We start from the raw sequence: 22,790 nt of genomic DNA, 5'->3' as shown, positions 1-22,790 counted from the left end.
GTCATGTTCTTATAGGAACCTCAGCTCAGCGGGCACCAGCTCTCGCTAGGGATTCAAAGTGCTTCTAAATACGTCCGCTTAACGAGTATGAGAACACATCGCAGGCTTGGGCTTCCACATCCCTGTCTCTAAATAAAGTTTTTCCTCTGTTCTTCAGAGAGCGAGCCACCTTCCTCTTTGGTTTCTGGGATCATTGACTACAACATGCCCCTCACCTCTACCTACCTGAAGCAAATGAAGCTGCGGGTGATGAATTCGCAGGAACAGGTGAGTCGCGCCCGGGCGCGGGGCGGCGCGAGGCGCAGAGCGGGTTTCTGCCCGTGCTGACGGGGTGAAGGCAGCGGCTGGTGCTTGGCACATCGATTCTTGGAGGACGCTTTTGGAAACGGCTGGTTTGTCCAGGCGGGTCAGGCTCTGGCCCAGTACAGCGAGTGCTGGTGCGTGGAAGCTGGGAGGGCAGCGCGCCTCTGATCTTCTGGCTTGGAGAAAGCAAACGGGGCTGCTTCAGCGTCGTGTCAGCGGAGAGGAGCAGAGGTGGAGTTGGTGCAGTTATTGCTTGTAACAGTCTGCTCGTTCTTTAGCCGTACAGTTCTTCTAAGAAATCGTCTTAAAAATAAATATGGCACATAGGAATTTGTTTCTTTACCTCCTCCCGATTGCCTGGGAGCTTTAGCGGACGGGATCTGAGACCCAGACCCTGCTTCGGTTGCTCCGGTGCGCTCTCAAACTGATGGGCAATTGAGGAAGTTCAGCCACAGCCACTCCGCTCCCGTGTCAAAGTGGGAGAAGGCTCAGGTGTTTGATGAGGGTGTGAGCCACTGGATTTTGGTCTGGGAATGGATGGGGCAGGCTGCCACAGGATTATACCCAGGCTGTGCAATTTTCTGAAGTTCTGCAGCTGCAGAATTAGCAATGGGAACCTCTGTGCACCATGGAAACAGTCTATAAAAAGAAAAGTGTGTTTTACTTGCTCCCCACAATCTGCACTGGAAGCCAGTGCTGGGTTTTCTTTCCAGCACACTGAAACCTGAATCTGATCTCCTGCGTTACTGCCAGTTGCAAGAAGTGAGAGACTTTGCATCGTGCAGTGGTGGAAAACATTGCTGATAGCTTGAACTGTGAAGCTGCGCTCAGTGGGTACTTTTATCTCGTGGCACCCTGAAGGGACGTTGGTTAGAGCATCCATTGCCAGGGTGTAAAATGCCAGATGTGGGTTTGCTGTCAGGAGCCGGAGAGATACCGAGCTCCTCCGTCGCTTCAGCAGCGAAACCTTCTTGCTGGAGGACAAAATGGCACCTGACAGGAAGCACTTCGGTGTTCTGGAGCTCTTGGCCTTTGCACGTGTTGGGCGCTTGGGTGGGTTTAAAGTTTTGTTTGCAGTAGGTTATGTTACAGCTTTTGAAACGTGAAAGGCTGCAGTGTGCCAGGTTTTGTGCTCGGGCGGTAGAACTATGGACAGCTCCGGGGGGCGGCTGGGCTGGGCTGGGCTGGGCTGGGCTGGGCTGAAATAGGTTGGGCTGAGATAGGCTGGGCTGGGCTGAAATAGGCTGGGCTGAGATAGGCTGGGCTGGGCTGGGCTGAAATAGGCTGGGCTGGGCTGAGATGAGATGGGCTGGGCTGAGCTGGGCTGGGCTGAAATAGGTTGGGCTGAGCTGGGCTGGGCTGGGCTGAGCTGGGCTAGGCTAGGCTGGGCTGAGATGGGCTGGGCTGAGATGGGCTGGGCTGGGCTGAGCTGGGCTGGGCTGGGCTGAAATAGGCTGGGCTGGGCTGGGCTGGGCTGAAATAGGCTGGGCTGGGCTGAAATAGGTTGGGCTGGGCTGAGCTGAGCTGAGCTGAAATAGCCTGGGCTGGGCTGGGCTGAGCTGGGCTGGGCTGGGCTGAAATAGGTTGGGCTGGGCTGGGCTGAAATAGGTTGGGCTGGGCTGGGCTGGGCTGAGCTGAGCTGAAATAGGCTGGGCTGGGCTGGGCTGAGCTGAGCTGAGCTGAGCTGAGCTGAGCTGAAATGGGCTGGGCTGGGCTGGGCTGGGCTGGGCTGGGCTGAAATGGGCTAGGCTAGGCTAGGGGCATGGAGTGGGTGGATGTGCCACTTTGTGGCATCTGATGGCTGTTTCTGGACCGCTTTTGGGTCCATAGGATGGAGAGCTGACATATTCCAACCGCCTTTGGCTTGTGCAAAGTGTTTGCTGGGTCTCGGTGCAGCTCCTAGCAGGGAGGCGTTGAGACTGCAGGCCCTGCCGTGGCCCGTGCCGTTGGCTACCGACCTGTTCTTCACCGAGGCTGAGGGCCCAGCGGGCCGTGAAGGCTAACCGTGCTCTCAGGGTTTGAGGCGGTTCTTTTGGGTTGAGTTTGATGTATACAAAAGGACGGTCTGAGAGGTTTGTCTAGTTACCATTTATGTGTTTTCTACCAACTCCTCTTGGCTCCAAAGCTCTGTTCAAGTGTGTTATGAAGCTTCATTAAACTCCTGTACCCAGTTTCTACAGGTAGAAAACTGGACTTGCAGTTTGATCTTATTTCCGTAATAAAAAACACCCCAGAAGCTGGCAGGCTTTAGTACTGAATCTTGAGTTTTGAAGCTGCACGCTTAGGGATGCTTGTTTTGAGAACTTTGGTTGGTAATTTAGAGATTTGAGAAGTTGATACCCTGAATTTTGGTTTAGCAGTTTGCACTGGAGCTGTCGCTAGATAGGTGGGTATAACGTGCTGCTAACACGAATACTCCTGAAGCTCGCTAAGATCGGAATAGAAGCATATGTCATACGAGAACAAAAAAAGGGACCAGCTGAGGCAACCAGCAGTTGTTGGTTTAGATCATAAATCAAACGGCTCGATGTTATTCCCTGCCCCTAAAGTTTTTCTTTTCCCGAGCTCTCATCGGTGTGTTGCAGCGCAGCTTTCTAAGCTTTTCAAGCGGTAGCAGCCAAGGGAAAAACCTATTTGGAAGAAGTAAAATCTGCCGTTCGGTGTGTTACTGAAAGTGATTCCTGAGAGCAACATAACAAAAGATCAGTCTTATTGCTCAGGCTTCTGAAGCATTAAAGCTTTCCATCACACCTGGAGGTAACGGCAGTCTGGAGAGGATATCGGTGGTTGGACCCGGTGGAGAAAATCCAGCGGGACTCGGGTGCCGTGGGTGCCGAGACACGGGACAGTCCCCGGCTTCCCCTGGGGAAGCAAGCGCCACGCTCCTCACGCAGCTGTGGCTGTACCCGAGCTGCTAACGCTGAAGTCTACGGGAAGAAATTGTGTGTAATAATATCAATACCGGGCTTCAGGTCCCTCCACCAAGCGTTCCCCTGCTGTTTTTTCCCTTCTTCATACTTTGCGAGGGAAACGCGCCAGCGCTGTCCTTTTTCCTGGAGGATCCTGGCAGGCTTTGCGGAGCATGGGCCGTGAAAGAGGGGCTGCTGCTCTCCCCCTCCCCAGGGAGGGAGCCTTGGGGCCGGGGAGTTGGAGCTGTTGGGGTTCCAGGTGTTTACAAACTGCAAAAGTCCTCCAAAGATGACAGAAATAATTCTGACTTTGCTACAAATGCAAAAAGGAAGAAAATACAACCGGCTTTTAAAGTTTGTTTGCACTACGCAAATACACACTGCACAGTTTTTATATATCAGCATTTACAAAACGATATCGGTTCCTCTCTGGCTCGGCTTTGCTGCCACGCCACCTCACTGCCTTGCGCTCGCGAGCAGTTGGTGGTGATAATAGAAATAAATTAATCAACGGACTTGTGTTCGGCTTGGCTTTTGCCAAAAGCAATTATTTGTCTGCAGCAGCACCAGGAGGAACTTGCTTCACTTGGGGTAACAACAACTGAATTTATGCCAAAGCGGCCTTTTAACGTCATTATTCAGGAAAAAAAAGTGTGCAGGTAGCTGTAATGTCTTCGTGCTGTTAAGCACGTCGGTATTAGGGCAGCAGCGTCCCCGCGAGGAAGCACAGCCAGAAGAGCCTCAGAGAACGCGTTTTATCTCTGCTTAGGGCCAAACAGGAGAGGAGCTCTTGACTCGGGTGCTCACAAAAGGAAGAGATCCTGCAGAATGTATTGCAATGGCTTTCTTGGAGTCGGTGCATTTATTCTGGCATGACGGAAAACAGCCGTGACCCATGTTGCTTAAACTGGGTTCGCTAGAACGCGCAGGAGCTCTGGGGTGTGAGTCTTCCTTCGTTCCCGTTTTATACCAGTTCTCGGATGTGTGAGGCGAATCGGGCCCCGTACCCTTTCCCCAGGGGGCCGAGTTGGCCACGTTTCAGGGTATCCACGGAGGCATTAAAGCGTCTCTGAACTTCTGACCTTCCCAATCTAGCAGCGAAAAGGAATGAAAAGAAGATATTTGATATTTATCTATAATGATCCTTCCACCTCATTTTCAAAAGATGAATATTAGCGTTTTTAAATGATCGGTTATTCGAGTTTATTGCAGTCATTTTCCAGACACTCTTTTCCATCTTACTCAGACCCAGCCTTGGATTTATTTTCATGCCACGCTGTTGGGGGTATGATTTCCACTGGCGGCTGGTGGAATATGGAGGTTTTGAAAGGAGAAATCCATGCAATGCCAGACTCGCTCTCTGCGCTGGAGATGTTGCTGCTACCTTGGCAGACCCGGTCCAGGGCCGCGTAACCAGGTTCAAATGGCACAGGACCATTTTCAAAGGTCGCTGCAATGCGTGCTGACAGAGGTCATGCAATCAGTGAGTGGCAGGAGCTGCTCCTGGGCGGGAAACAGCACGAGCGCTTTTCTTGCTGCTATGGCTTTGCTACGCTGACTTGTAAGCGCTTGAGCGGGACAGGGCCTTGTCCTGCACCGCCACACGCTCCACCCCTCCAGTAATTTCCCTGCAGACCTGGGGCGCGTGACGGTGCGTGGAAGTGAAGTGGTTTTCAAAACACGATTTCAAGCAATAACGCAAACAGCGGGTGATCCTGGAAGGGGGACGCGGGGGTTCGGATCCCGCGGATGTACAGGGAGTTGGCTTCCGCGGATGCTGGTGAGGCTCGAGCCTCCTCTGCGGGATCTGGGAGCTCACGGAGCCTCGTGAGCAGAGCCTGGTCTGCAACGTTAAGTCCTTCTCCTCCCACTCTGCCGTCTCCCCCGTCCGCACGTTATTGCGTTTGCTCGCTTCAGTGTCTCAGAAGGCTCCGATGTCACCAGAAGAGCTAAAATGCATCTTCCCCTGGCAGCTCGCTTGCTTCTTCTGCTTCGGCTCCATCTCCGCGCTAATCCTGGGGGTGCCGAACTGGGCCGGGGGAGGCAGCAGAGGATGGAGCGAGCGGCGGCAGGAGAGGGCACGCTAGCTTTTCATTTTCAGTCTTTAAGTTCACTAGTGAGAATTGCAGGCATCTCGTTTCACACAGTCCAGAGACCAGAACCAAATCTGGCAGAGCTGGCGGCTGCTGTGCGAGATCCGGGACCTGGATTTATCTGTTCGAGTGCTTAGGGAAGGGATCCCAAAGAAAGGCTGTATGTGTTCCTGGATGGGCAGAGAAGGCAGAAGCATGCAGTCAGGATTTGGAAGGAAGTGGGATGATGCGCCTGCATCACATGAGGATGATAAGGTACTTCCCAGTCCATTAAAGAGGGTGTTAAACATCTTCAGGAATAAATACCTCTGAATCAACTTGATGAGATAACTCATTCAAGAGGCCTTTCTTAGGCTTGGGAAGATCTTGGTTCTCTGATGTTAATTTTTAAGACATTTTTGAGCACTAGAGAAGTTCCCTGAATGCACCCTTACACGCAGAAGAAAAGGGAACATTGGCCGTACGCACAGAGGCACCGTGACCGTAGCTGTTGGAAATACAGATTTAATCTGTGCGGTAACGGCTCGCTCCGAGGCCGGCATCAGCAAAGCCCTCTAGTGGAGATGCCGCTTCTGCTGGCGCAAGCGGGCTTTGCCGGACACATTTAAATTCAGCCCTAAATGACAGACTTCGTCCAGGCAAAAGCGGGGAGGCAGGTCCGGCCGTCATAACAGCGCTCTTCACTAGCAAAGATAGTTCAGCAAGCTTCCAGCCTTGGCCTTGATGGCTCATGAGATGCAGGAGGTCAGATGATCAAACCATTTAGCCTGGTTCCAGACTCGTGTGAATGCCTTGCTTTCAGTGAAGGTCAACTCATTTCTGTTATTGGAATTAACTCTGACGTTCCCAGCTAGTAAAAACTTCAGAGCTTTTCTTTCCCGTTGTGTAGATATTACAGCATTTTCCCCAGCGTAGCTGCGTCAGGTGAGCTTTGTGTTTGTTCAATGCAACGCTCAATGCAAGCAAACAATTTGAGACCCGGACTTGGGCCGGCTGGGATAAATCCTGCCACTGCAGCTTTCATCTTCAGATGAGATGTGATGCCAGGGCCCTGACTCTTTGGAGTTTTGGGGAAAATTGCGTTATTTTCTGTAGGAAAGGAGGTGTTAAATAAAGCGGCGTTGCCCGATTCCAGTGATGCTAGGCACAATTCATCCTCCTGAACTGCTCGGGTGCGTTTGTTGCTGTGTGCGGCTGGTCTGGTCCGTGTTCCTCACTGGTAGCTGTGCACCAGTGGAGAGAAGCTGGTCCCTTTCCCACGCTCGGTTCGCTTCGCCGTGGTGTTGTACAGCTCAACTAAGGCCCCGGAGAAGCGGCTGGGGGATGTTCAGGTTGTCTCACTCTCGGCGGAGCCGTGGGTGTCATGCTGGCGAGGGCCGGGTCGGATCAAGCAGGAGCAGGGCACGGCAGACCAGCCGCGACCCGGCGGCAGGAGCCTGCGGTGGGGGTGCCCGGGAGGAAGGACGGGCCGGTGGCACTTGGCTGGGGAGCGTGGAGTCCCCGGGGCTGGTGACGGTGACTCCACGGAGCTCAGCACTGCACCGACGTGGCCATCGGGTCCCGGACCGGCTGGCCCACGCAAAGGCCGCGTGGGTTCCCTGCGCTCTCCGCGGCAAGGCCGCTCCGCGCTGGGGCTGCTCCACCCGCGCGGGACTGGAACGGGTCGCCCTGCTCCGCGCACGCCCGCCCCCGCTGCGCGGTACCCAGCCGAGCACCCCGCTGAAGCCGAGCGGCTTGAGCCTGTTTCTGGGCACACGGAACGAGTAGGGCCAGAAACCACATTGTCTTTCTTTAATTCATCATTTCTTCCAAGTGCCTCCCGTGTTTGGTGAGGAGAGATGCTGCCCGCTCCCCGTGTGGTAACCAGCATCAAAGGCAGATGTTCCCAGTAGAACTGGAAACAAAGTTTTGGTTCGGGTCCTGTAAAGTGGGGCTAGGAAACATTCCCAGGGGAAAAAGTAGAGTCCTGTACCGCACGGTGATGGAAGCATTTAACATCCGTGGCATAGTCTCATGGAGCCAGTTAAATTTATCCCGTACTGTGGAAAGCTTCGCAGGGCGAGGTTTTCTGCATCGTCTCACAAGCCCAGGTGCTGACGTGCTGCGTGTTGACTTTGATCAAGTCACACAAATGGCTGCTTCTTAATTGCCTTCTCCCTTTAAAAAGGGGATAATACCTTGGAGAGACTTCTGAGGTCTCGCTCACTAATAAAGCTCTTCAAGAGCTTGGATGGCAACTACTTTGAGAGCGCGAACTATTATTAATGATTTCCGTTATCATAGAAGATGAAGCTGTGTGGTTCAGCTTTTTAACCTTGAATCGTGTACTTGCTTTTGTTTCCGCTGCTGTTAAACCTGCGCGGGCAGGCCTGCACCTTGCCTGGTTGCGCGGACTCCCAAGACCCGCGTCACGAGCCCTGTGCGCGCAGAAGGAGCCTGCGCGTCTCCGAGGAGTCGGTTTTACTCACAAAGATGGATTCTGAAAAACGCGGTACGGTCTGGGAACGGCTAAAATGGGTCTAGCGGTGGCTCTGTTTGTGTTGGCTCGATTCTGATCTGGGTGGCCAAGAGAGAAGCTGCGAGGGTCATCCTCGGTGTGTAGCGCAATGCAGACCTTCCTGCCGGTGCTGTGCGTTCAGGCTTTGGCAAGAAGCGTTAGGGGATGCTTGGCCACGATCGACCTGTCCCCTCAAACACCCGTTCCCTGTGCTCAGGGGAAGGCAAAGGCCGCCCACAGAAACAGCTCCTTCCCTGCCCCTTTCCCTGGCAGCGGCTGGTGTACCCCGTGAAGCACGGCGCCGCATTTCCTTCCCATCTCTGGGGCTCGGCTCCTGGGAAAAAACCCCTTTTATTCATGCATATGCCAGATGCTAACAACTGCTGCTTTTACAGAAGGAGCGACCAAGATGAAGTGGGAATACAGCCCTCAGCCCACAACAAATCTGGTCTGTAATAAACTTTCCCAAATCTGTACTCTCCTTTTTTTCCTGGCTCTGCTCTGGCTGCCAGATAAGTTAAAATGCGCTGTCGATAAAAGCTGCGTATCCCCCTCGTGCCACGCGACCGGGGCCCTCCTTCGGCAGCTCTTCCGCAGCGCCGTCCCTCTTGCCCCCCTTTCCTTACTGGCCTCGCCCCTGAGAGAGTCGCATTTTAATGCTTGTTGCCCGGTGGGGTTCGATGGTGACGGAGGACCCAATGCAGGAGGTCCCATTTGTTATTTAACCTACTTTTCAGAGGCACAAGAACGTCAAGTGACTCGCACAAGGTCGCGCATGAGTCAGTGACTCCTCTGGCGTGATGGCCAGATCCGGCCGTCCTGCAGTCCCCTGCTCTCGCCACTAGATCGCTGTGCCCCACTCAGCAACGACACAACTATGCAATTAAGCTCCTACGAAGCGCCTTAAATGTAGTTTATTCCTGGGTTTGACAGCAGCCCTGGTATTCTTGCAGAGCCTTGCCTTAGGAAATTACGACAGATGAGGTCAGGGCATCGTTAGCGCTTCCCTCGGCAGCGTCGCTGCCTGGTACGCAGGGGCGTCCCAGCCAGCCCCCGGCTCTCCTCCGGACCCGCGGCTCAGGCTCCGGTGGCACCCGAGGGGACCCTGCCCGGGCAAGCACAGCCCGGCAGGGAGCCCCCGGTTTTCTGCATGGGCAGGTCTGTGTCCGTGTGAAGGGGTTTGCAGGGACCAGAAGTAACGAACGCGTTGCGAGGAGAGAGGGGAGGAAGCGTCTTATAAATAATATATTTGATGTATATTATATATATAATACAATAACAGTAGTACTGGTTTATTATGGTGGCTTTTTCTTAACATGTAATCCCGTAAGGCACTTACCCCTGTTCCTGACAACTTGATAGATTATTATGACCGATTCTATAGCTAATTGCCAGTTATTCCCCCCTAGATAATTTGAATCCGAAAAATACCCACTAGAAAGGAGCTTGGCGTGCCGTTTCCCAAAGCTTCCCTGGCTGTTTCTGGAGTCGGCCCCTCTTCCGCCGGTGAGCCCCGCTTCTGCCAGCCTCCTGACCCCGAGCGCTGGCACAAACAATTGCGTTTCTGTCGGGCTCGTGACCCCACTTGTAACGGCGGTGACCCCCTGGGGGTCAGGACCCCTCCCCGGCCCGGGGAGAAGCTCCTGCCCATGGCTGAACTGCTGTTCCCCCCTCGCTCCCTGCGTGGACGCGGCCGCTCGGCACTAAGTTTGCCGATGTGAAATTTAGGTTAATCCATTTCCAAAGTGGATTAACCTAACCCACACAAAGGCACTTAGTATAAAATAAGCGTCCACATGGTGAGGCAGCGCAGAATAGTGACTGTGCTCCCAGCTCGCACCCTGGCTGGTTTGTGTCCCCTGCCAGCTCTCCAAGGAGAGGGGCCGGCGCCTCGCTCCCACGGGGACCCGCTCTCCCAAAGGGCTTTAAGCGGGTCTAGCTCGAAGCCGGAGGGAGCGCAAGGAGTAAACAAAGCCCAGCATTGGGAAGGGGTTAAAAGCCCGCTCCGCCGAGGTCCACGGCAAGTCTCCTGTTCACCTTAAATGGTCAGGATTTTATTTTAGCTTCAGGGAGGAGCAGCAGCCATTGAGCTGGAAGCGAGCGCGGAGCAGGCCCCTGCGGCTGGGGGCTCGCAGCCCGCTGCCCTCCCGGCCGGCCGCTTCCTGCGGGAGCGCGGGAGGCCCCCAGGGCTCCGCTCTCGCCCTTCAGCCTCTGGCTCCATAGATCAACCTGGAGGAGGTGGAGATGCAATACCCAGCGATACCCATTTTCACCCCAGCCTCGGATCTTCCCGAGCCGCCCCTCCTCCCTTGCACGCTTTCTCTGGCAGTGAAGTGGTTAACGCTGGAGTAGAAAACATCATAATTGGACATCCGCACTAACAAGCCATAAACATGAATGTGGCAGTTCCCATCCTCGGCTCTGGCACTGGCCTACCGCAGGCTCCGCCGCTGAATCCGTTACACTTGGGTTATTTCGTAAAAATTTCCTTCATAACCATTAAACAGCAAGAGACACGAAATGGGCTGGGGAGAGGGATGCTGGCGCCCATCGCGGCGATCCCCAGCCAGGCGGGGGGTCACCGACCTGCTGCCCTCGGGAGCAGGCACCGTCCCGGGGGATGCCAGGACACCACGTGCTGCCCGCCTGGAGCCAGGTCGCAGCATCCCCAGCCCGGAGCCAGGCCTCAGCATCCCCAGCCTGGAGCTGGGCCCCAGCATCCCCAGCCCAGAGCAGGGTCGCAGCATCCCCAGCCCAGAGCTGGGCCCCAGCATCCCCAGCCCGGAGCCAGGCCTCAGCATCCCCAGCCTGGAGCTGGGCCCCAGCATCCCCAGCCTGGAGCTGGGCCCCAGCATCCCTAGCCCGGAGCCGGGTCGCAGCGTCCCCAGCCCGGAGCCGGGCCCCAGCGTCCCCAGCCCTCCCAGGGAGCTGGTGGCATGGTGCCCTGCGCCGGGCTGTGCCGGGGGCATGGCCCAGCTCGGGGGGCAGCCTTGCTGTCAAGGAGCTGCCCCGAAGCGCCGCTGATTTAACGACAGCCGAGATCCAACGTTCAGACAGAGGCTGCAGCGCTGAGCGATGCTGCTGCTGGCAGAGTCGGGTCCCTCCTGCTCCCACCGTGCGACAGGGAGAATCGTCTGAAACAAAAGGCTTCAGCAGAGGAGGCAGCGCGGGGCCTGGGCACCGCTGCGCCCACCGGGCGCGGGAAGGGGGCCGCGGGGTGCCCCGCTCCGGGACTCCCGCGACCTGCGCCCCGCGGCCCGGCCGGACCCCGGCGCTGCCCGGCCCCGAGCTCCCGGGGCTGAGCCGGGCGTCCCCGGGCGGGCTGCGGCTCCCCGGGCCGCGCCGAGCCGAGCCGGGCGGGCTGCAGCCCCCCGTGCTGTGCCCAGCCCTGCCGCGCTGCGGGTCCCCGGGCGGGCTGCAGCCCCCGGGCCGCGCCGAGCGGAGGATGCCCGGGCGGGCTGCAGCCCCCGGGCCGCGCCGCGCCGCGCCGCGCCGTGCATTCCCGCGGCTCTCCAGCAGGCGCCCGGCCCTGGACATTGTCTCTTCCCCCGGAGGAAGGGCCCTCCCCGGCCCTCCACAATGTGCTCTTCCAGGCGCGGCTCCCCGCGCCCCCCGCCGCGCCCGGCCCCGTGCGCCCGCCCCCCGCGGCCCCGCTCCCCCGCCCCCGCCCCCGCCGCCCGCGGCCGGGCCCCGCTCGCCCCCCTCCGCCTCCCCGGTGCCCCCCCCCGGGAGCCGGGAGTGACGCGCTCCGCAGCGCCGGCCCCTCTCCCCGGGCAGCAGCTGGTTGTCAGCCTCTCCGGAGCGCCGCCAGCCCGGGCCCCCTCCCTCCTCCGTCCCTCCGTCCCTCCGCCCCGCTCTCCCAGCCGCGCCGCCGGGCTGGCGCAGGCCGCCAGGCCCCAGGCCCCGCTCCAGGTAGGCGCCCGCCCGCGGGGCTCCGGTACCGGCAGCCCCGGCCCCGGGGCGGGGGGCGGCGGGGGGGGCGATGTGCGGGGGCTCCACGCGGCCGCGGCGTTGCGGGGCGGGGGGCGGGGGGGGGAGGCGGGGCGGGGCGGGGGGGGGGGCGGCGGCGGGGTCCTGCCCCAACTCCGGGGGGAGCGGCCCCGCGGCCCCGGGAAGTTGCGGGTCGCCCGGCCGGCGGCGGCGGCGGCGGGGGGAGGCCGGGGCGCCCTTCCCGGCGCCCGGCGCGGCTCCCCCTTCCCCGGAAGAGCACAAAAGCGGGGAAGAAAGTGGGAGGAGGCGGCGGCGGGAGCGCTCCGGCCCCATCCATTCCCGGGCACCGGCCCCGCGCCGCCGCCGCCATCGCCGCCCCGGCCCCGGCTCCGGGCGGGGATTGTGCTGGAAATAGCCGCCTCCCTGGAGGTAAAGCCCTACTTACGTGTCAGTCCCCGCCGCACACGCCGGGAGCGGGTCTCCATCGCGGCTCTGTCTATTTACCTGCGGGCGGGGGGCGGGACGGGGCCGGGATGCGCGCCCGGCTCCTCGCCGCCGCGGGGGGACACGCGTGGGAACCGCGTCCCGGCGCGGGCAGGCGTCGGGTCCCGCGGGCCCCGCCGTGCGGCTCCGCTCGGGGCCCCCCGCCGGAGCCGGGCCCCCCCCGGCGCCCGGGGAAGCGCAGGGTGCCCCTCACACCGGGCGGCCAGGCACCGGCCCCGCCTCGCCGCGGGGAGCAGAGCCCTGCCCGGCTGGGAGCGAGTTCAGGTGCGGGGGAGGCGGGTGCGGGGCCCGGGGGGGCCGCGCTGCCCGGGACCCCCCGCCCCCGCCTTCAGCACCTCCCCGCTGAACAGCAGGAGCGGCCGCCGGACCTTCCCCCGCGGCGCGGCCGGGGCTGGGGGCGCCGGGGGTCCCCGGAGAGGGGCTCCGGGGGAGGGGGAGGAGGTGGTGACCCTCCCTTCCTCTGCCGTTCGCCTTTTAAATTAACTCTTGTGCCCGTTTTTGGGAACTAACGCATGCTGGGGTTTGCCGCGTCCCGTAGAAACCAGCAGAAATTGCAGAAAACGAGGCCGTAAGTGACCTGACAAAGAGCGCTGGGGATGTTCTGTTTGGTGTGCGAATTGCACACGCGAGTAGGCAGCGCAGTCACAGCTCGCTGCCACCGCAGCCAGCGTACACCCTTGTGCTTTAAGGCTTCTCGGGCTCTTTGAAGCAATGACCACCACCGTATGTGCGGCTGCAGTATCAATCTTTGACCCGGGGTGTTTTATCTTCCATTAGCAAGCCTTTCTCTGCGCCGAACTGGTTAAGTTAGGGTCAAATCTGGTTCAATACCTTCTTGGCATGCTCAGAGGGCCGGGTTTAAACAGTTGCTGAGACGGAGATGAGGCTGCCTTCCTGAGAGCGCGTCCCCGCGCAGCGTGCCGCTGCCGCGGCCGGCGGGGTTTGCCCCGGCCCGGGGCTGGCGGGGCTGGGGGCTGCCTGTGCCGGGCAGGTCGCGCTGGCACGGCGGTGCAGCGGCTCCGGGGGCTGGCGGTCACGCGTTGCCTTTTGTTGACTCTAAAAACACGACTGCTTCTGGTGGGAAGCTGAGCGTGGCTGCGTGCTGGGGAGGTTGCGTGGCGCACAGCCTCGGCTCCTGCTCCACGGAAGGAAATCCCATCGGGATAGTAGGCTGTGGCGTGAAAGGACGCGTTTTGAAATAAAAGGACTCTAAGAGAGAAAATAAACCATCCTGCGACTCAGAGCCTGGAATATTAAGCGTGAGGCACAGCGTGTCGATGACCGGAGAGAGACTTGCGAGGCACTCCCCAAGAAACTGAGCCTGGCTGTAAAACAAGCAGGTTACCGATAGCCTTGCATATATTTACGAGATACGGTTATAAGAGTAGCTTCCCCCCTGCCCTGCTCCAGCCCGCGCGATGGGAGGTGGTTCTCCAGGAAGGAGAGCCGCCGGTGAAGAAACACTGCCTGGCAGTTAAAGCCTCGCGGTCCGGAGCTCTCGATTGTGTTCCTGGATCTGCCAGCGACTCGCTGTGTCCTTGGGCCAGCCGGGGCGGCTGTCGGTACCCGGGGTTTCCAGCTCTAGAATAGGAAGAATACTTTTCTAACTCGGAGGGAAGTTGAGAGGCTCAGCAGACGCGTGCACGCGCGGTGCTCGAAGATTGGTGAATGGAAAGTGGGACAGAAATGCAGAGTGTGAGCCCTGCACATGTGAGCGTCTGCCTTTGCCGCTTAGAAAATATTGGCTGCAAGTGTCTGCAGAGCAGCTGTGAATGTTGGACTGTAGATAAGGAGAGGAGCAAGGATGTTGTTTTCCAAACCCTGCGCGGTGCTGGGAGCCCTGCTCCGATGTTTGGGTGTGGCCTGTGAATGCACCGGCAGGATCCGACTTCCCCTTGCAGAAGAGGAGCTGCACGCACGTTGCCTGACCCTTGATCGCTCAATCCCTTGAACGTTGGAAACAAAGCGATGGGACTTTACTGCGGGGTGAGGAGATCTCTCTGGAGAGCTGGGAAAGGCAGGAAGGAGGAGAGCGGCAGCGGCGGTGCCGGGGTTCGGGGTTCAGCTCTGGGCTGGCTGGTTGGGGCGGCCACCGTCGCTTCCATCTGTGCCACGAGTGGCGTGGAACTGGGCAAAAGGCGGCTGGTCCTGAGACAGGCACTGGTAATGGATTGTGTTCTGTTTTCTAATGAAAGTTTCATTTGAAGTTTGTTTACAGGAAAGAAGAAATTAGCAGAGAGAATTCTCCTGAGAACCCAGAGAGGAAAAAGAATGAGCTGCCTGACTTGCAAGCCAAAAGAGGGTGGAAGGGTAGATTAGATTTACCGTATTGCTCCGAGTCGTAGCTGTTGCTGCTGTTCAGAAACGCTTCCTTGTTTGGCTGGACGGCGCAGCCCGCTTCGCGGCTCAGCCTTCAGCCAGGTTCTTGGCATCCAGCGGAAATTCAGAGCTGCCTGCCCAGTCAGAAAGTTTGATCCCGCTCTGGTGTCCCGTGTTTTGGTGCCGGGACGTGTGCTGCGCTGCCATCCCACCGCTCCAGCAGACCGAAATGGTGCCGGTCCTGGGCCGGGGCTGGGCAGCCGGTGCTCTGGGCATTGCTGCCGGGGCCTCCCGTCCCTGGGATTGTCCCTGGCGCGAGCGGGGCAGTGCCGGCAGTTGCCGCTGGCACTGACGGGCAGCACGAGGAGGTCGCAACGCTCAGCTTTGGTCTCCGAGGGGTGTCCTGAGGAGGGAGCTTGCTGGTGGCCTCTGGTGTCCCAGCGAGCAGCGAGGGATGCAGCCGAGGGGCAGCGGAGGCTGCCAGAGCCGCGGTGACGGGGATGGCCAGAGCCGCGCTCGAGCTCGGGACCTTTCTCTTGCTTTAGGGAGGAGGCGCAAAGGTGTGAGGAGCTCCCGGGGCACCACGGCGTGGGCAGAGCTGCGGGAGCTGCCCCAAGCCTGCGGGCAGCGGAGATGCTCTCTCGGCGGTTCCCACCGCCGGCTTTGGCTGCTCCCCGCTGCCGTGGAGGGCTCACCCCGCCGCCGCCTGCACGGTCGGCTTTGCATTCCCTTGGGGTGGGCTGTGCTGCGGGAGCTGTGCGCTGCCGGGACGTTTGTCCCGTTGGCGTTTTGGCCAGGGAGTTAGTGCTGGAAAGCAGCAGGCCCTGGCTGGAAAGCGGGGGGTGACGCTGGGGACACGGTGCCGGGGCCGCCGGGCAGGGTCCCGCAGCAGCAGCCTGCGCTTTCTGCTGGTGGCCGGATCCTGGACTCGTGAACGCGCGACGGCCTTGTTTGACTGGAGTCATTTATAGCTTACCAGTTTCTGGTTTGATACGCAGAGCATTTCTAATAATAGGCGAACGTTACTGCACCTTGAGAGAATTGTACACATTTATAAAGCACTTCACATAGCATGTGCATGCGAGGCATCCTTCATGTCGCCGCTTTTCCACCGCGCGGGAGTGCGCGGAGAGCGTGATGCCTCCCAGGTTGCGGTCTGGGCGCCGAGGCTGGGCGTCCTCCCCAGCGGAGCCCCGCAGGCGCTGCGCCTGAGCCGGACGCCTGCCGAAAACATCGCGGGTCGCTCCCGGGGCTCCTCCTCCTCACCGGCCAGGTGAGAGACTGTGGGCAGCAAGGACCTTGGCATTTGCGTTCGTCTCTTAAGCTCTGACAGTAATCTTGAGTAAGCCTTGTGAAGAAGGCCAGATATTAGGGTGGCTGCCTCCCTGCAAATGCTTACAATAAAGAGACTATTTATAGTTTGCAACAGGGAGACCTTTGCAGTTCTGTTCCCGTACGTACAAGATGGAGTTTCTGGAGAGGCAGGAGTGCTCCGTGGCTGGCGTGGCAGCGGTGCGGTGCTGAGCCGGGGGACGCCGCGCCTCCCCGCTGCCTCCCGCCTCTCCTGCTCTGCCTGGCCTGGGCGCGGGGGGCTGGCAGCGCCGGTGGGTCCGGGGGTCGGGGTGTTCCTGTCCCGGTGGTGGGCGGGCGTGGGGCTGCTGAGCCCCGTCCGTCCGTCCGTCCATCGGTGCGTGCAGGGTTCCACAAGCCGTAAATTCCAGGAAACTCCCCGGGAGGCACATGGAGGGAGCGGGCTGGGGGCGGGCGCGAGCCCTGAGCCAGCAGATGTGTCTGCAGGGACGAGGAGCGGGGAGGAAAAGCACAAACCTGTCTTTAAAGACATTTGTTTGTTCACAATAAAAACTGTCAGCCAGCGGCAGCCAGACAGGGCAGTTTTTATGAGGCGCAGGCGTAGGTTGGAGGGGTGCTTGCCAGTTGCTTCTTACAAGGAAAGGGAGCGGGGATTGTATTTTATCTGAGGACCAGGGGGAGAAAAAAAAATAAGAGCAGAGAGTTTACAAGGCTTTGAAATGTTTCAATCAAAGGAAAGGGCAGTTGAAAGCGGTTCTGGAAACATTTTTGGTGTTCCCCTGCACCCCAGGGCTCTGGATGCAGTCTCTGCCCATTGCTTTGGGAGGGGAGCGGGGAGAGGAAGGCAGATAAAGGGATCACCAGCGGGACCGTGTTCATACGGGGACACGTATCTGCTTCCTCCCGCGCCGCGTGTTGGGAGAGTTCAGCCCGGGGAGGTCCCGCAGCCCCTCCTCTCATTCAGGATCTCAGTGCTGCCTTTATGATGATGGTTTTGAAATCCTGTGGCTGACCTTTCCGGCGCTGGAAGCGATCCAAGGGCTGTGTCTCGAAGTGCTGTAAAGGTTAGCGAGAAGGGAGAGAGAGGGAGAGAGAAAATGTCCTTTCAGCTGCAGGAGTGGGAGAGAGGAATGTCATCTATGCCGTCGGGGAGCGGGTGGCTGGCCGGGCTCCCTGGCCCGAGCCGGGGCGTCCCTGCCTCGCTGGGGACCTCGCTCCCCAGCCCCTTCCCAAGGTGCACATCGTCATTTTTGGTCAGGGTACAGAGGCCATGTCCCTTCGGAGAGGGCTGGAGGAGCGGCCCTGCGGGGCTGCGCTCCAGGAGCCCGATCTGCAGCGTCAGGCAGTGCAGGTCTGTGGGGATCGGCGCCGCTATCCGGATCTGCCCCACCGGCCATTCCCTGCCCGTCCCGGTCCTCTGGTGATTCCCGGGGCAGCGGATGATTTGATTTCAAAAACGTCCGAGGTGTTTTATGGAGCCATTTCACTGGAGTTGCACCCTGTCCTCAGCTCCCGCATGCCGCTGCCTCGCCAGAAACACGCTGGGGTGGATGGAGATTAAAGGGTAAACTGCAGGGCTCAGCCATCCGCTCCTACAGGATGCGAGCTCTTTCTAATTGTCCTCAATTAGAGACAGTGCCATTGCTCAGGCACGTCTTCAGGCAGGAAGCAGAGCCCGGGTCCCCCTCCAGCCCGGCCGGAGGGAAGGGCTGCTCGCCGCGGCCTTGGGGAGCACGAGCAAGCGCTCTTGGGGGGCAGGAGCTGCCCCACCGAATGGTTTTTAGGAAGGAGTGCGTGGGGAGATGTTAAAGCCAGAGACAGGAGGAAAGAAAATAGCACGGCGAGTTAACCCTTTCCTGCTTGCCTCCAGGATGAGACATCGGTGAGCAGCGAGGACTTTGATATGAACGACTCCACATGGATCTCAGCTGACCAGCACCTGAACTCCAGCCTGAGCCCCAGCCAGGACGAGAGCATGCGCAGCCCGCAGAACCTGCACGGCCAGGAGGACGGTGAGTGCCCCAGCGGGAGGGAAGCGCTCTGCGCCTCTGCCGCGGGATGTTTTTGTGACTTATTAAACATTAACCAGTCCTTTCTGATCAGGTGTCCCACCTGTAGGATAGATTTCATATCAGGACAGGCTTCGAAGCAGTGCCGACTCCCAGTCCTTCCCATTTAGCCTCTAGGTTCCTGCTCAGCCAGGGCCCTCTCCAGCTCGGAGCTGATGGTCCTTGTGCGGGGACCCGGCTCCCAGCTCCTCCAGAAAGAGGACACCAAATTCTCTCCTAAGGCGCCAGGTTGTAGTTCCCCGGGTGTGACGAGGAGAGCCCCGTTACTGCTGAACCGCGGGCTGCGTGCTGCCCCGCCGCAGGGAGGATGCCAAGGCTTCGCAATACAGGTTGCAGCTTTCCGTGCTTGGAAAGCTGCACCTTAGCAGCGTCCTGGATCCCCCAGGCAAGAAATGCGTAATCTGCGATAGCCGGCAGCGATGAGAGCGCGGGGTGGACGTGGGTGTCTCCTCACTCGAGGCAGGCGGTGGGAAGGGGCTGAAGGTGGCACACATGGGATGGGTGGGAGGAAGCGTTCGGTGAAGAGAGGTGCTGTGTTGCTTCTGTGAAACGTGCTAGTTTAAAATGAAAGAGCAAGTAAATAAATGGTAGAAGTACGAGTTCAGGTCAGAGTTCATCTCTGTGATGCTTGGAAGGATTCGGTGGCTGGACTGTTGCTCAAGAGGTTGAATCCCTCATTGTCCCCAGCCTGGCCGCTGCTGGGAGAGCGGGAACGGAGCAAGAGTCGAGGGACAACCTGGGCTGGGCTGGTGCTGCTGTAAGGAAGGGGACGGGAAACCCACCCCGGAGGAAAGAAAGGGCTTTTGTGCTGGCAGATCTCCCTGGGGTGGCTTTTAGTTGCTTGTGTGGCCAGCGGCAGGGACAGCAGGGATAGCAAGGACGCTGCTGTCTTCAGTCCAGCGTGTTGTGGCACTTCAGTTTCTGTTGCAAATCCGCAGTTTTGAGAAACTGCTGTTTTTAACGAATGTGCACTGGCCCGGGAGTCAGGCGGCCTCGGCGAGGATGTGAAACCTGCCTGCGCGGCACCATCTCCCCGTGCGGCGGGACGCCAGCGGCACTTCTGCTCGCCCAGGGCCCGGCAGCGCGGCTGTGCCTGTGGCAGGAGGAAGGGTGCTTCGACGGTAACACAGCTGCTCACATCAGACGCGTTCGGCTCTTCGGGACCAGGCTGCAACCTCCGCCCCGAGCGAGCGCTGCCTCTCGTACCTGTGGCCTGGCCGGGTCTCTCCGTGCCCCCTGAACTTTGCCATTCTCCCGTCAGGACATTTTGGGCTTGTGGCTTATCCCTCACCACTGAATTCCCAAGTCTCATTTACAATCTAGAATGACACAGTTTTGATCCCTTTGCTGAACACTATCATTCAACAGGACAGCAATTTAATAAGGGACTCAGGTATTTAGGCAAATCAAGATGTTCTCACTAAAGCTAAATCCGCTCTCTCCCTCTCTGCCCTCTTAGGAAATGCTTCCGATTTTTCACGCCCTCTGGTTTTTCTCCAGAAGCAGGTGTCCTCTTTGGGGCCCTTCTTGGCTCCTTCAGTTTCTGCTGTAAGGTTCGGTGGTGAGCAATAAGGCACAAATAGTCCCTTCCTTTTTGTGAGGAAGGCAAGGGTCCCGGGCTGTGCCCAGGGTCGGTAGGAGGCTAAACGAGGCAGACTTTGGCAGATGAGAAGTGATGGAGTCGAAGAGGAAGCAAGCCAAGCCCAGGGCTACTAACGAGACCCATCAAGAAGAAGCCAGGGACTGGGATTTCCATCAGGTCGTCATACTTCAGGCGGCATTTTATGGGACTGAAAAGAGGTTTTGTCACTGTGGTGAATGTCCGTGTCCTGTATTGGAGCTCTAAAATACAGGCTATTGCCGCTGGGGTGAAAGGCCTCGCGCCAGTCCCTCTGCCAAACCACGGCTCCCACCCAGGACTGAAGCACGCGCGAGGCTGAGAAGGGAAGAAGGACGATGGAGCAGCCCAGGAGGGCAGCGGGCGGTTAGAGGAGAGGAGCACGGCGTGGAGAAGGAGCACGGCGTGAGAGCAAAGGCAAATTACTGGCGCAGGGAAGGGAATGTGCATGAATCAAAGTGTCGAGCACTCTTCAGTTTCCTCTTCTCTTGACCCATGAAAGATCTTTTTTTTTGGAAGGAAATGTGTTTTACCGGGTTCACGCTGGCTTGCTAAGGCTGAGCACATGCAACGCTTTCCCAAGGAAATCAACTCAATGGGAGTAACCAGCCCGTGTGAACTGCGCGCTCCTTGGAGCCCAGCTGGCCAGGGCGCCCAGGGCAGCCCAAGGGCGCTGGTCAGAGTACTCCAGGCCAAAACTGGCTGTTTATCCACGTCTCCTGCGCTCAGCTGTCCACCGTGCCCCGCAGCAGCCCCGCAGAGCCCCAGCCTTCTGCCGCCAGTTGTAGGAGAGGCGGCCAGTGCCGCAGCGAGCCCCGCGCCTCCCCTGCAGCCGGGCTGGGCTCGGCTCCGAGCATCCCGGCGCCGCAGCGGGGCCTGGTCGCACGCCGCCTCCTTTGGTCGGGAGCAGGCTCAGGACTCGATGCTCTCCTCCCTCTGGAAATCCCTTTGCGTTACTAAATTGCTCCCGCCTGCTGCTGTCCGACGGGCAGGACGCTTGGAGTGTGTCTTCTGTGAAAGGGTTCCCAAAGTATAAAGTTTTAATGAAGAGTTGCCTAGTAGGAGAGCAGTATCATCTGACACACTTGTTAAAAAAGTCTCGGTTGAAGTACCGAAGCACCAACTCCAGGTCTTTCAGGGGCTTGGGAGGAGCAAGTGCTCTCCTATGGCATACGAGCCGAGCGGTATGAAATCCAGAGAGGCGGGAGAGCAGGGAGCTGTCGTCCCGTGCTGTGATATGCAGGTATCTGCTAAATCTTCAGAGAGCTAAAAAGCAGCTAGGACGAAAGCCAACACCTTCTTTTGTCTCTGTGCCCAGAAACCTTGGCCCAGTATAGCCATGCTGCAACCAGCGTCAGCCCTTGGAACAGCAGGGAGAACAAATTAGACCTAATGACTTGGGTGGGCAAGGGACAGAGAAGGCACCGTTGGGAGAGCGTCGCCCGCAGAGCCGGGGTTCCCGCTGGGTTGGCGGGCGCGCGGCGGGATGCAGGACACGCCGGCCGGCTCTGAGCAGCGACGCCGACACACACACACTCGCTCCTTCCATTTTCCTTTGTTACTCATCCTGCGGGCCCCAGCACGGAAAACGTGAAGCTCCCTGCAACGTCCCTTCCCCATCGGATGTTGCTCACAGCGTACATGCCCGCAGGAAGCCGGCGGCTACCCAAAGCGACAGCAAGATCAACACGGGCTCTTTGCTGCTGAAGCGGAGCTATTGTGCAGGACATCCTGGAGGGACGCGTCTGCGGGAGCCAGCACACGTTCGGAGCAAAGTGACCCTGAATGCCGCGCCGTCTCGCTGTCCCCTGTGCCTGTCACCGTCCCTGAAGGCATCCCGTGCCCGCTCCCGGCTGAGCGCAGGTCCCGGTGCCTGGCCCTGCCGTGCCACAGCAGTTTCAGCTGGAGTCTGTCCATCCTCAGAGCCTGTCTGCATCCACACGCGAGCGCAGCATTAGGAAACGGCCCGGTTTGGTCTGGTGCGTGGGGCTGTGCAGGGTGCCCCACCACGGGGGTGCTGTGGCCTGCTGGTGAGTGCAGTGCCCTTGGAAAGAAAGCAGGAGGCAGAGCCCCGAAACCCCGGTGTGTGTGACATGGCAAAGCGCTTGAACTAATGTAGAAGATGCCTCCGTCTTGCCCGCTAATGGGATACATCTTGCCTCGTCCCTGGCCGTACATCGCGCTCCATCGCGCAGGAGCAGCACTCAGCCCACGGGCAGGGGTTGCTGCTCCTCAGCCCATCCTGCCCGAGCCTTCTGAAGAGCAGGGGAAGCTCCTGGGTGTAAGATCTGCTTTCCCTGCACAGGGGGCATGGGGTGGCTTCATGGCACCATGCTGGGACAGATGCCCTTCCAGCTGAGGTCCCGGCGTGCCATCCTCGCTTGGCTGGCAGCGTCGCCCCTGAGCCTGTTCTGCCTGGAGCAGCGGTGGCTAATCCAGACCTTGGAGAAAGGACTTTCTTAACCTACTTAACTGCGAAGGCACGCGCTCCCTGGGGGCATCCCTCGAGGCGGCCAGCCGGGAAGGCTCCGGGTGTTGGGAACATCCCTCAGGAGTGCTCCAAGGAGGGACCTCAAGGACATGCAGGTGGGCTTTATTTCAGGATGCCGTCCCGGGAGCAGGTAGGGCACGTCGCTCCTCTGGACACCCTGCCCTGGGACGGCAGGGACAGCACCGAGCCGTCCCCAGCACAGCAGTCTCTCTTCTGGTATGGCACGCGTCCCGCAGCTCCGGGTCACGCTGCCGTTATTTGGCGAGATGCCCACGATGTGCTGCACGTCAGGTTCCCTGAACCGCCGACCTGGCAGAGCGCTTTCTGGGGAGGAGAGCAGCCCTCTTGCCCAGTGCCGACCAGAAGCCAGGCCCGTGCCTGCAGAGCGAGCTCAGGACCCCACGCACCAGCCTCACGACAAGCTCCATCCCAGGGCAGCTACGATGCCCCGCTCCACACCTGCACCTCCCCGGCAGCTGGTACCCGGCCGCGGGGCGATGGCACCCTCCTCACTTCGCCATAGCAGGGTCACTTACCGCGGGCGGCGGCGGGTGTCGCGTGGTTCCCGGTTTCCCTCCGCTGCCGGGGCTTTCCTCGGCCAGCCCCGTCGCTGCGCCAGGTGAACACAAACGCACCTTTGCCAGCCGCAGGGAAGCCACAGCCGTTGCTGGCCATTGCACGGGGTGGTCTGCGAGCCCCGAGACCTTTTCTTTTCCCAGGCTGCAAAATCCTCAGTGTTTTCTGGG

General features: G+C 59.3%; 1 protein-coding gene across 1 annotated transcript in view; it reads left to right on the top strand.

Moving 5' to 3' along the window:
- NOL4L (nucleolar protein 4 like) overlaps nt 1-22,790 on the top strand; it is a gene marked incomplete at both ends in the record, with an annotated part of 60,832 nt that overhangs the window by 25,647 nt on the left and 12,395 nt on the right. Inside the window, 2 exons of the mRNA XM_082326326.1 lie at nt 158-267; nt 17,737-17,878. Of these exons, the coding sequence (XP_082182452.1) occupies nt 158-267; nt 17,737-17,878 (252 nt within the window). The remainder of the gene's footprint in view (nt 1-157; nt 268-17,736; nt 17,879-22,790) is intronic.

The sequence above is a fragment of the Platalea leucorodia genome, assembly GCF_965183815.1.
Source record: "Platalea leucorodia genome assembly, chromosome: 13".
In the NCBI taxonomy this organism is placed as follows: Eukaryota; Metazoa; Chordata; class Aves; order Pelecaniformes; family Threskiornithidae; genus Platalea; species Platalea leucorodia.
Note: the sequence above shows the minus strand (reverse complement) of the source record. Positions and strands in the feature narration are given on the sequence as shown.